Genomic DNA, 14,513 nt, shown 5'->3' on the forward strand with positions numbered 1-14,513 from the left:
TGTTGGATCTTATCTAACTCATCTATTAATGCAAACTGGTGAGGATATCAGACTGAGAGTGATGTTCAAAAACTGATCAAATAAGTGTTTTGTAAGCCACATCTCTAATGGATGAATTACATTTCCTTGAGATTCCTCCACAATGAATCTCAGCTTGGCATCCAATTTTCCTAAAATTTGTTTCATGTGACCATTCTAGTTTAGGTCATTCTGGACAGTTACTCGTACATATTTTACAGCAATTACTGTATCCAGTACTTATTGCCAATGGCATAATCATACAGAAGTGGATTTATTTGCCCACTTATACTACACTGATTTATGTTCAATATCAACTGCAACGCCCTCCAGTAACTATTGATCCCCTGCAGATTTCCTACATTTCACTACAGTCTTCTGGTGTTGCTACCTTGCTATAGATGATCACATTATCTGTGAACAGCCTCACTGAGATTCCAGTGTTATGCTCTAGAACATTTACACATAAAGTAACAGTCTTATCACATTTCCTCGGGGTGCTCCTGAAATTACATATGTAGATATTGTTCCATTAAGAGTGATGTGTTGGCTTCTGTCTGCAAGTAAGTCCTGAAGCCTGTTACAAATATGGTCAAACAATCAATATATTCATATTTTATTCATTAAATGACAGTGCGGAACTATATCAAATGCTTTCCTGAAGAAGTCAACAAAACAACTTCAATCTGGGTGCCATTGTCTACAACACTCTGGATCTCATGAACAGACAGTGTGAGCCGAGTTTCACAAGATCTCCGTTTGTAGAAATCCATGTTGATTTTCATAGGAGTTTTTTATTGCCACAATATGCGTGCATAATACATGTTCCTATTCTACAACAAAGTCATATCAGTGATATAATTATCTGCTTCTGTCTTATGACCCTTCTTGAGAACTGGAATGACCTGCAATTTTCCAATTGCTTGGGACCCTTTCTTGTTCCAGCAACCTATGGTAAACTGCTGTTAGAAGAGAAGCAAGTTTTTTTGCATAATCTCTGAAAAATCTCTCGTGTATTTCATCCAAATCATGATGCCTTTCCACTATTAAGCCATTGTAATTGTTTTTCATGATCACTCCTTTTAATATCTGTCATTTTGTTGTTCATTTGATCGAATGGAGGAGGAGATAGTGTTTAACATCCCGTCGACAATGAGGTCATTAGAAATGGAGCGCATTTCAGATTGGGGAAGATAAAGAAGAAAAACAGCCGTGTTCTTTTGAAGGAACCATCCTGGCATTTGTCTTAAGCAATTTAGGGAAATCGCAGAAAATCTAAATCAGGTTGGGTAGATGCAGGATTGAACCATTGTCCTCATGAATGCAAGAATGGGGTGTTAACAACTGCACTACACCACTCAGTGTGACCGAAAGGAGGAACCGTATTATGCTTTGCCATGGTAAAAGTGTTTTGAAGGACAGAATTCAGAATTTTGGTCTGAAATGCGCTCCATTTCTAATGACCTCATTGTCGACGGGATGTTAAACACTATCTCCTCCTCCATTCGATCAAATGAACAACAAAATGACAGATATTAAAAGGAGTGATCATGAAAAACAATTACAATGGCTTAATAGTGGAAAGGCATCATGATTTGGATGAAATACACGAGAGATTTTTCAGAGATTATGCAAAAAAACTTGCTTCTCTTCTAACAGCAGTTTACCATAGGTTGCTGGAACAAGAAAGGGTCCCAAGCAATTGGAAAATTGCAGGTCATTCCAGTTCTCAAGAAGGGTCATAAGACAGAAGCAGATAATTATATCACTGATATGACTTTGTTGTAGAATAGGAACATGTATTATGCACGCATATTGTGGCAATAAAAAACTCCTATGAAAATCAACATGGATTTCTACAAACGGAGATCTTGTGAAACTCGGCTCACACTGTCTGTTCATGAGATCCAGAGTGTTGTAGACAATGGCACCCAGATTGAAGTTGTTTTGTTGACTTCTTCAGGAAAGCATTTGATATAGTTCCGCACTGTCATTTAATGAATAAAATATGAATATATTGATTGTTTGACCATATTTGTAACAGGCTTCAGGACTTACTTGCAGACAGAAGCCAACACATCACTCTTAATGGAACAATATCTACATATGTAATTTCAGGAGCACCCCGAGGAAATGTGATAAGACTGTTACTTTATGTGTAAATGTTCTAGAGCATAACACTGGAATCTCAGTGAGGCTGTTCACAGATAATGTGATCATCTATAGCAAGGTAGCAACACCAGAAGACTGTAGTGAAATGTAGGAAATCTGCAGGGGATCAATAGTTACTGGAGGGCGTTGCAGTTGATATTGAACATAAATCAGTGTAGTATAAGTGGGCAAATAAATCCACTTCTGTATGATTATGCCATTGGCAATAAGTACTGGATACAGTAATTGCTGTAAAATATGTACGAGTAACTGTCCAGAATGACCTAAACTAGAATGGTCACATGAAACAAATTTTAGGAAAATTGGATGCCAAGCTGAGATTCATTGTGGAGGAATCTCAAGGAAATGTAATTCATCCATTAGAGATGTGGCTTACAAAACACTTATTTGATCAGTTTTTGAACATCACTCTCAGTCTGATATCCTCACCAGTTTGCATTAATAGATGAGTTAGATAAGATCCAACAGAGACCATGACAGCCTCATGGAGATTTTCTACAAACTCCAGTGGCAAGGTCTAAAAAGAGAGGTGTTGTGCTCAAATAGAAGTTTGCTATTGAAACCCTCTGCCACACACCATACTGTGGCTCACAGAAATAGACATGGATGCATATGGCATTATTGGACCCCACTCTAACCTCACAGAACAGGCACCTCAGCACCTTTAATGTTATTGTTTATGAGTGAGAACATTTATAACATCCATTAGAAGCCAAGAGCATATAACTGACAAAACCATCTGCATGAATTTCTGGCAGCTCAATTGGTTTCTCCCACCATCTTTACATATTGGGCCGTTGATCTTCTGTTTGTTGAAACTACGAAATTCCTGGGGCTCATGCTCAATAGGAAACACTCTTTGTCATCCCATGTGACTTACCTGGCAGCCCGCTGTATGCAGTACTTCTTCGGGTGCCGATCAAACTACCCTCCTATGTTTGTACTGGTTCCTTGTCCGTTCGTAACTAGACTATGGGTGCTTTGTTTACGCATCTGCACGTCCATCCCTTTTATGCCATCTTAACACTATCCTCTATTGTGGCATCCATTTGGCCACTGGCGCCTTTTACACTAGCCCGGTTGAGAGTCTGTATGCTGAAGCTGCTGAACTATCACTGTCCTACCGCCATGACTTTCTCCTCGGCAGGTATGTTGGCTGTTTGTCTGCCATGCATGGTCACTCATCCTATGCCTCCTCCTTCGATGATCCCTTTGATCGCCAGTATACAGTGCATCCCCCTTCTCTGTCACCTCCTGGAGTCTGCTTTCGGCACTTGCTCCAGCGGCTTGACTTCACACTATCTGCAACTTTTCCAGTGGGTGTGAACCCTTCAACACCTTGGCTTCGTGAAGTGGCCTGCATTAATCTTGATCTTCATTCACTACCTAAGGATACTACTCCAGCCTCGCTCTATTGCCTTGAGTTTCACAACCTCTGCATGGAATTTTGCGATAGTACCTCTGTGTACACTGATGGCTCTCAGACTGTACGTGGTGTCAGGTGTGCCGTTGTCATTGGCGCCCACGTCTTTTAGTATCAGCTTCCAGCACACTGCTCAGCATTTACAGCTGTACTCTTTGCACTGTGTCAGGCCACGGAGTACATTTGGCAACACAGACTTCTCAGTTGTGTTCTCTGCTCAGACTCTCTCAGCGCCCTTCAAAGTCTGTGTGCGCTGTACACCTCCCATCCCTTGAATGCAACAGGTCCAGGAAAACTGTCACTTGCTCACTCTTGGTGGAACCGCTGTGATGTTTATGTGGGTTCCTGGTCATCTCGGTCTGCCAGGAAACGAGGCTGCTGCAGAGGCTGCTGTCCTCGTACCTCAGCCCACTAGTTCCTATATTTCCTCCAGTGATCTCTGTGTTGCCGTCTGTCAGGAGGTTGTGTTCCTTTAGCATTGTCATTGGTCCTCTCTTCAAGGGAGTAAACTCTGGATTATTAAGTGTCTCCCAGCAGGTTGGACAACCTCCTCTTGACCCTTCCTCCAGGAGGAGGTCATTTTAACTAAGTTGTGTATTGAGCACTGACGTTTTAGCCATCGCCATTTGATAAGTGGTGCTCCCCCACCTCTCTGTACACATTGCGCCCAAGTTTTAACTGCCCACCACTTCCTGATGGAATGCCCATTTTTTAACTGTTTACGTTCCTGTTTGGTTTTGTCTGCTAAGTTATTAGCCATTTTAGCAGATGCTGCATGGGCTGTTGACTGCTTTTCACTTTTTATCTGAAGCAATATTGTGAAGATCGCTTAATTTTTAGTTTTGGACCTCCATTTCTGTACAGTGCTGTTTGTAGCCCTTTCTTCACATCCCTGCTTTTATCTGTCTTCTCTTATGTCAATTGGGCTTGACATACAGTAGTTTTTTTAACTCCTCTCTGTCTTCATGTTCTATAGTTTTGTCTTGGGTGCGTATGACCCCACTTGTTTTTGTGCCCTAAAACAAAACAAAAACAAAGCTCTTTCAAACAGTGATGAAATATTGGATCACCTCTCTGTTACCTGTCGACTCATTTTTCTTCTTCTATCATGTCATTAGGCCAAGTCCTCTGTCTCATAGAGGCCGTCAGTGTACTCTTTCCACTCATCCACTCTCTCCTCTGTATTAAACAGTGGAATCCAATAGTGCTCTTAATGTTACTGCCCTTGCTTGTAATTTCACCAAAGATTGTTTTACTTCTGCTTGGTGAATGCATTCTTCCAACTATCTTTTCTTTTTAGATTTCTTTACATTTTTCATGCAGTCATTCCACCTTAGTTTTCCTGCACTTCCTGTTTATTATATTCCTAAATGACAGTGTGTTCCTGAATTTCCCTGCACATTTTTGGATTTCCTCCTTTTGTCGATCCACTGAAGTATTTATTCTGTTAACCATGGTTTATTCGTAGTTATCATCCTTCTACCTAAGTTTCTCATACCAGCTTCTGTGATTGCCCTTTCTAGAGATGCCCATTCCTCTACAAAAGCTGTCAACTGAGCTATTCATTGTCACAGTATCTGTAGCATCAGAGAACTTCTAATGTATCTCTTCATTAGTACTTCTGTATCCCACTTCTTTGTTTTGATTCTTCTGCACTAATTTCTTAGACTTCAGCCTACTCTTCATTGTAATTAAATTGGATCATAGTCTATCTCTGTTCCTGTGTATGCTTTACGATCCAATATCTGATTTCGGAATCACTGCATGAACATGATGTAACTGGAATCTTCCTGTATCTCCCATCCTTTTCCAAGCATACCTCCTTTTCTTGTTATTCTTGAACAGAATATTTATTATTACTAACTGATATTTTTGCAGCACTCAATTAGTTTTTCTCCTCTGTTCTTCCTACTATCAAGCCCTTATTCTCCAATAACCCTTATCATCTGCATGTGATGTTGGCACACATACCTGAACTATTCTTACTGGTATTGATTTGTTCTCAATTATGGTAACAACCCTCTCAGTGAACTGTTCACAGCAACTCACTATCTGCCCTGCCTTCGTATTCATGATGAACTCTTCTCCCGTTACACCATGTTTTTGCTGCTGTTGATATTACCCTTACCCATCTGACCAGAAATGCTTGTTTTCTTTCGATTTTACTTCACTGGCCCCCGCTGTATCTAGATTGAGCCTCTGCATTTCCCTTTTCAGATTTTCTAGGTTCCCTACCATGTTCAAACTTCTGACATTTCATGCTCTGACTCATAGAACATTACATTTACATTTATTATTCACTCTTTTTTTTGTGGTTGCCTCTCCCTTGGGAGTCCCCTCCTGGAGATCCGAATGGGGGATTGTCTGGAATCATTTGCCAGTGGAAAGATCATTATGACACTTTCAGTTAGAAGCCACATTGCTTGGATATACAAATGTGATTTTAATGCAGTAGTTTCCATTGCCTTTTGCATCCTCAACCCATTGATCATTGCTGATTCTTCCATCTTATAGGGACAGTTTCCCACCTAAAGGGCAAGAGAGTGTCCTGAACTGCTGTCCACTCCTCCACCCTCTTTGGCTGGGCCATTAGCAGCACGAGGGTGACTTCTTATGCCAGAAGTCTTTGCTCACCATTGCTGATGATTTTTATTCAAAATTTGAGCAATGGCGAGTTTTGAACCTGGGACCCAGGATATTTTGATTTGTAGTCAAAAGTATAAATCGCTTGTTGTCAGATTGAGTGAGTGTGGGGGCCAAGAAAAACAAACTCTGTCATTTGGCCCTTGCAAGCAATCCAGTGGTTGAGTATAACATTGTTTAACCAGTTGTGTACTGAGTTATCGAGTGTGGTAGTGCACCATCTTGCTGCCAAATAAAGCTCAGTTGTTCAGCTTCTTTAAATGCAGGAACAGACGTAGTTGAAGCACATAAAGATAAGAAACACAAGTAGCAGTTTCTTCATCGAAATGCAGCTGTACCATTTCGTGAGGATGTGCTGACCCTAGGATGCACACATTGTGTGTGTTCACACTGTTACTTAAGTAAAATGTTGATTCATCACTGGAGACGATTCAATTCAGAAAGTCTTTGTCATCATGCAATAACATTCATTTGCAAAGTTGGCATATAAACTGCAGTTTGTATGATTTAGAGCTTGTAACAACTGCAAAGATAAGGACCTATTAGTCAGCATCTCCTTAAGTCTCCACACAGACATCACTTGAATTACTAATTCACCTATGTATGTTGTCATTTGGAGATTACAGTGGAACTTACTACAGAATGCACATTATACTGTAACAACATATTCTGTCCTTGCAAACCATAAAACACTAAAAGCTTTCTATTCACTGGTTGCAATATTTGCTACTAGCACATTCTAGCAGAAGACACAGAAACAGTGCATGCACATACACACAGATAAGATATACAAACAGCACTGTTGCTCTTTCATTTGATGTATTGTTTATAAGTGTAAGTTGAATGTAAGGAATGCTACAAACTCTTAGGACCCTGCAACTCATTTTGAAAACCTGGTATATGGCTTGTTTTCACTTAAGCCACCCAGAAGGTAACAAGTGATTTTCAGATACACAGTCTGAGAAATGGCAATGCTCTTCAGATAATGGGTTCCTTTTCTGGTGACGAACCACCAGTTTTTAGTGTGGTTTTACTGTGCAGATTACTGCTTAGCTGTCTTTTAGCAAAATATTTTATATTGACTAGAGAGCAATAATTCCATTGTGGTCATGACAATTTCCACTATAATTGAAACAGTCTCTCTCTCTCTCTCTCTCTCTCTCTCTCTCTCTCTCTCTCTCTCTCTCTGTCTCTCACACACACACGCACGCACGCGTGCACACACACACACACACACACACACACACACACACACACACACACACACACACACTAGAAAGAAACATTCCACATGGGAAAAATATATTAAAAACAAAGATTCCATGATTTACCAAGCAGGAAAGTGCTGGTAGACAGGCACAATAAAAAAACACACAAACACACACACAAAATTTCGAGCTTTCGCAACCCATTGTTGCTTCGTCAGGAAAGAGGGAAGGAGAGGGAAAGATGTGTGTGTGTGTGTACCTGTCTTATTTTTTGCCCTAAGGTAAGTCTTTCCGCTCCCGGGATTGGAATGACTCCTTACCCTCTCCCTTAAAACCCACATCCTTTCATCTTTCCCTCTCCTTCCCTCTTTCCTGACGAAGCAGCCGTGGGTTGCGAAAGATCGAAATTTTGTGTGTGATATATATAATTTGCACCATGGATATTGGGGAAATAGAACTTGCTATTGATGTTGGCTTGGTAGTCAGGTTCATATTGCTAGTCTATACACAGATTGTAATAATACTTAGAAAGAGTCTTTGTGCAAATGGAACAATGTCATTCACAAAATGTAAGTAAGGTAAATTAGAATGTCACTGGTGTTCGTTGCAGCAGTGTAGTGCAAGCCATTTACGAGATACCATATTGTGCAGTGTTTCCACACCGACACATGTTTGTGTCATTGAATCTGTGTAATTGCTTGATACAATGTTGTTGTTTGCTTACAGTGTGCTTGTGTGATGCTTGAGTGCAATGTGACTTGCTAGTCAGTCAGTGTGCGACAGTCCAAGCAGTAGGTTCGGAGGGATGATGGGATTTACCGATGCAGAAAAAGCTGATATGCTTATGGTGTAGGGAGAGTGTAGGAAGAATGCAGTTCATTCTTATGTGGTGTATGCGGCAAGTCATCTTGTCAATTATGTATCATCCTCATCAAACAGTTACATGAAAGTGGTAGTGTAACACCTAGACAACATAACAGGACAAAGTGACAACAGAAGAGGGGGGAAAATAATATTCTTGCTGCTGTTGCAGTTGATTCGTACATTAGCTCCCATGCAATCGCATGAGGAAATCGCATGAGGAAATCGCATGAGGAAATGGCATGACTTAGGCAAGTGTCGTATGTATTCTCCATCGACATAGGTTCCATCCCTATCACACCTCTCTCCATCAAAAGGTGCATGGAAACTATTATAAGAATCACATTAACTCCTATACATGGGCATTATAACAGGGTCCTCCAAATGCATCTTCTTTAGTGATGATGCCACATTTACCTATCATGGTTATGTGAACTGCCAAAACATGCACTATCGGTCTGTTGTCAAGCCCTGTTGGCTTTGTCAGATGGAATGTCAGCGTCGAAAGAGTGTAGACATGTGGTGTGGGATAGTGAACCATCAGCTCATAGGCCCATGTCTGACTGACTGAACACGGAATGCACCCAAGTATCGCAGCCTCCTAGCATACTATCGTCTACAGATGCTAGAAGATGGTCCTCAATAGAGTAGGAGGAATCTCTGGTACCAACATGATGGCTGTCCAGCCCATAGTGCACGAAGTACTACAGCTTCATGAATTGTTTCCCATTTGGATGAAGTAGTGCTGTGTCTTTGCTGGCCCATTTGCTGGATTTGACACATGCAAGCTTTTTTCTGTGGAGAAAGCTGAAAGGCACTGTCGTCACAGACATACCAACTATATCCAATGATAACATATTTCTGCAGCCTACTCGAACACCTCCACTGAAATACTAGCATGTGTGCAGCAGTCATTTGATACCAGACAGGAAGCATGTATTGTCACTGCCGGTGGTCATTTTAAACACAACCAGCGATGCTCAGTTGTGTCATTACTGGTCAGAATCCACATAACGAATGTATGAATTTGCATTGTTCGGTAGTATGTGCTGCCACAGGTGTTTTGTGTGTATTGGTCTGGAAACTAATTTACCCTACTTTTAGTTTGTTAATGTCAATAAGTATTTCTCTCTCTCTCTCTCTCTCTCTCTCTCTCTCTCTCTCTCTCTCTCTCTGTGCGTGCTTGCATGTGTGTGCGCGCGCAGGTAGTGTAGGGGGGGGTTGTCGATTGTACTTGGTATACTTATATACTTGATGCTGTATATTTAGTTGCAATGCATTGGAATATTTTTTCCTTCTCTAGAAAAGAAGATGAGCAGGAAATTAAGAAAATCTTCCCATCAGCAACTTTCAAGTACATTCCCGGTGCTGGACACTGGGTACATGCAGATAAACCTAATGAGTTTGTGGAAGAAGTCTGCAGATTTTTAACAGGAAATAAGAATTAACTCTTTCTTTTGAAAGTGATAGTTGAGTGGCTCATTTATTTTTAAGATTTATTTAAGTTTTGGTTTCCTGTGTTCAAATAAAATTTATTGTAATTTATTTTGTATACATTACTTTGTCATATTAAATAAGGTTTCCAATAAATGATGAATACAAACCAGTTGTCATAAAATTAATTTTCACATGTTTAACATTATCTCCTTCATTGAACATACTTAATGGTGCTATTGTGTACTAGCTAAGTAAATAAATTTTATTTTAATGTGGCACTTTAAGTAAGCCTCTTGGTCTTTGGATTTCAAAATTCACTTCAAAACATTCAAGGGGACCTGTCTTGAATATCTTGAACTATAACACTGAATGGCATTTGGTTAAGCAGTAATATAACATTTATTTATTTATTTATTTATTTATCAATCAATAATAGCTTAATTACTACAAGAATTTGTTCATCCAGTGAATCTTGAACAAACATTTAGTTTTTGGTACCATTACCACAGACATTGTGTACCAAATGTTACTCAAAGTATAGTGGCTACTCACCGTATAGTGATGATGCCGAGTTGCAGATAGCCACAACCAAAAAGAACTGTCAAACAAAGCTTTCAGCCAAACAGGCATTCACAAGTACTAGACAACATACACACACTAGAAGAAGTGCAAATCACATGCACATGGCACAGTCTCTGGCTGCCAAGGCCAAACTGTGAGCAGCAGCACATAATGGTGGTGGTTAGTGTTTAACGTCCCGTCGACAATGAGGTCATTAGAGACGGAGCGCAAGCTCGGGTTAGGGAAGGATTTGGAAGGAAATCGGCCGTGCCCTTTCAAAGGAACCATCCTGGCATCAGCACATAATGGGAGCAGCAAACTGGGTGGGAGGTAAAGGGAAAGATCAGGCATAGAGGGGGAGGGAGACTGTAAACTGCGGCTTAAGGGAGAATACAGGGATGAGGTGGGGAGAGGATAGGGTAGCTGGGTGCAGTTGGGAGATAGACAGAGGGTTGGGGGAGGGGGGCGAGGCAGTAGAAAAGGAGAGAAGTGAAAATACTGTGAGTGCATACGTGGAACAGTGAGCTTTGTAGTGTTGGAAAGGGAACAGGCAAGGGCATAGGCAGGTAAAGGACAATGACTACTGAACGTTGAGCCCATGGGGGTTACTGAAATGTAGGATATATTCTAGGCAGTGTTTTGAACTGTGCAATTCAGAAAAGCTGGTGGTTCTGGGGAGGATCCAGATGGCATAATTTGTGAAGCAGTCGTCGAAATGAAGAAAGTTGTGTTGGGCAGCATGCTCAGCAATGGTGGTCCATCTGATTCTTGGCTTCCAGTTTGTCAGTGGCCATTCATATGGACAGACAGTTTGTTTGTTTTCATACCTATGTAGAATACATCACAGTTGCTGCAGCTTAGCTTGTGGATCACATGACTGGTTTCACAGATAGCCCTGCCTTTGATGTGATAGGTGATGCATTTGACCGGGCTAAGATGGTAGTGTAGGGATTGTGTAGGGGTCAGGTCTTGCACCTGGGTCTACTACAGGAATGAGAGCCATGAGACAAGGAGTTGGAAGCAGGGGGTTGTGTAGGTTTGTGGGCAGCAGAATTCCACTGTATGACAGGTGGTAAAGGTAGTGGGTAGGATATTCATCATTTCAGGATGCGACAAGAAATCATTAAAACCTTAGTGGAAAATGTGATTCATTTGCTCCATTCCTGGTTGATATTGAGTATTGAGAGGAATGCTCCTGTGTGGCTGGATAGTGGGACTTCGGGAGATGGTGGGTGACTGGACAGCTAAGGCATGTGTTCATACAATGTTGGGAGGTTAATTACAGTCTGTAAAGGCATCAGTGAGACACTTGGGATACTTCAATAGGGGCTACTCATGACTGCAGATGTGACATCTACGGGCAGCTAGGCTGTATGGAAGGAACTTCTTGGTATGGAGTGGGTGGCAGCTTTTGAAGTGGATGTATAGCTGGTGCTTGGTAGGTTTGATGTGGGTGGAGGCATTGATGTGGCCATCTTTGTGGTGGAGTTCAAGCCAGAGAAAGGTTGCTTGTTGGTTTGAGGAGGACCAGATGAAGTGAATGAGGGAGAAGGTGTCGAGGTTCTGGCAGAATGTGGTAGAATTTCCTTGTCTTCGATCCTGATGATGAAGCTCTCATCAGCGAATCTGAACCAGGTGAGGGGTTTGGGATTCTGGTTGGTTAGAAAAGATTCCTCTAGATGGCCCACAAATGGGTTGGCACAGGATGGCACCATGTGGGTGCTCATAGCCGTACCCCAGATTTGTCGGTAGGTGAGGCCTTCAAAGGAGAAGTAATTGTGGGTGATAATGTAGTTAGTCATGGTGACTAGCAAGGATGTTGTAAGTGTGGAACCCGTCAGGCATTGGGAAAGGTAGTGTTCAACAGTGGCATGGCAATGGATGTTAGGGATGTTAGTGTAAAGGGAGGTGGCATCAGTAGTGATGAACAGGGCACGATATGATAAAGGAACATGAACTGTGGAGAGTTGGTGGAGGAAATGGTTGGTATCTTTTATGTAGGTGGGGAGGTTCTCAGTAATAGGCTGAAAGTTTTGGTCTGTGAGAGTAGAGATTCTGTTAGTGGGGGCACAATCACCAGCCATGATGTGGCTTCCTGAGTGGTTGGGTTTATAGACTTTAGGAAGCATGTAGAAGGTGATAGTGCAGGGAGTGGCAGGGATGAGGAGAGAGAGAGAGAGAGAGAGAGAGAGAGAATCTGGAGGGACGTTCTGGGATGGGCAAAAGGATTTGAGGAGAGACTGGAGATTGCGTTGGATTTCTAGAGTGGGGTCACTGTGGAGGGTTTGTAGATGGATGAATGAGACAGTTGACGGAGTCTGTCTACCAGGTAATCCTTACAGTTCAAAACAACAGTGGTGGAGCCTTTGTCAGCAGGTAGGATTATAAGGTAGGCATCAGGCTTTAGGTAGTGGATTGCAGATCTTTCTGGGGATATAAGGTTAGCTCGAATGTTGAGAGATTTGAGAATGATGATGATGATACAAGGTTTGAGGTTAATAAATTCTGGAAAGTTAACAGGGTGGTTTGGGGCAGTGGGAATGGATCATGGTTGGCTGGAGGAGTGAACTGATTTAGGCAGGGTTCAAAATTGGTCTTAGGGTCAGTCTGATGGTAGCGTTGCCGGCAAAAAAAGTCTTTCCACTGTAGGGACCAGGAGGAGGAGAGTTGGTCTTTAACAAGTCCTGAAAGATTGAATTTGGGAGTGGGGTAGAAGGTGAAGCCTTTGGAAAAGGACTGATACTTCTGTGAGGGTAAGGCTTTTGGAGAAAAGGTTCATGACTGTATTATGTATCTGTTTAGGTTCTGGATTCTGTATGGTGGTGGGAGCGAGTTTTTGAGGATGGGGTAAATGTAGTATGTCTGATGGCTTTTCTTCCATCCCATAGACTAGTGCTATTTTCCATTGTTACTATTTACTAACGCATTACTATACTCAGTGTCCATCCTTCTTTCTTGTGTTTCATTTGTTGCCTTCCTAATTACACAGTATAGTCTACTTAAAGAGTCACACTGTATCAACCATCTCAGCCATGCACAATGGACAGCTAAAGAACCATGCTGATTGTTAGTGTAGCATCTCATGTCCAACATTACACCTGACAATAATAATCCAAGACCTTCAAATTGAACACTCTTTCTCCATCACTCTCACATATTTTTCATGTTAATTTCCATACCTTGCTGTGATACGCGAACTTGTATCTCAGCCTACCAACCCTTCGCCACCCACCACACCTCCTCTGTATTTTAGTTTTCACCTACTTACTTCAGCTAATATAATCACATCAGCCATGCCCCTTCTTCACACTTATTCACCCACAGACCTGTAATTCACATTACAATCTCTTTATTATTTCTTTGATCTCGTGGTGTTTTCATGTTGATTTCAGTTGGTTTTCACCATTCACTATTGGACTACTCCCACAGATTTCATCTTGTTTCCCCATATTGTCCAATCCGTCTGTTTTGTGATTTTGCACGTTTTTTGGTGTATTATCACCAAGTTCTTTGGGTGTATTTCTGTGTTATTTACATATTTTTATGCTTTACCATGAATCCTTGCTCCTTACATCCGCATTAGTACAGAAAAATTTCCTTATCTGTAGCCAGAACCCAGTTCCACATATTGCTCCTGCATTGTTGTTTGGCTCATGGAGTCTCCGCAAATGGACTTACCATCAAATTATCCAACTCTAGCTGCCACTCTTCTTACCACAATGACCCCCCCTGTTCAGATTCCGCCATTCCTTAGCTCTCACCAATACCGTCCTACAAAACCATGTCAATCAGATCCAAACCTCCTTGCAATACCTCCTCTCTATCCATAAATTTCTCCCAGTGTGCAATCCCAAATTGATAGATACCATATCACACAGTGAAACATTTGCCCTCCAGGAACTAGAGTAGCATGCACAACACCACCTCAAAAAATTCTGCATCCTGTTCACTTCCTACTCCCTCCACCCTTACAACACTCTCTGAACCTCCCTCTCATCTCCTCATAGCTGACAAACCCTACCTTGCAGACCTACTACATTTATCCCATCCTGAAAAACTCACTCCCCCCACCATGCAGAGTCCACAGCATAAACAGACCCGTAATACAATCACAAACCAACCCTCCAGAAATCTTAACCCCACAGAAGTAGCAGGCCTTTCCAAAGGCCTCACCTTTTGCCCCACTCCCA

General features: G+C 41.7%; 1 protein-coding gene across 3 annotated transcripts in view; it reads left to right on the forward strand.

Moving 5' to 3' along the window:
* The window catches only part of LOC126284155 (protein ABHD11-like), a 70,540-nt gene extending 60,609 nt beyond the window's left edge, over nt 1-9,931 (forward strand). For 2 of the 3 annotated variants that reach the window (XM_049982878.1, XM_049982879.1), the window contains one exon: nt 9,629-9,931. In XM_049982878.1, the coding sequence (XP_049838835.1) occupies nt 9,629-9,773 (145 nt within the window). In that variant the 3' untranslated portion in view covers nt 9,774-9,931. The remainder of the gene's footprint in view (nt 1-9,628) is intronic. The other variant, XR_007551443.1, reaches the window with a different exon arrangement.
* Nucleotides 9,932-14,513: the final 4,582 nt, after the last annotated feature.

Source organism: Schistocerca gregaria, chromosome 8, assembly GCF_023897955.1.
Source record: "Schistocerca gregaria isolate iqSchGreg1 chromosome 8, iqSchGreg1.2, whole genome shotgun sequence".
Lineage (NCBI taxonomy): Eukaryota > Metazoa > Arthropoda > Insecta > Orthoptera > Acrididae > Schistocerca > Schistocerca gregaria.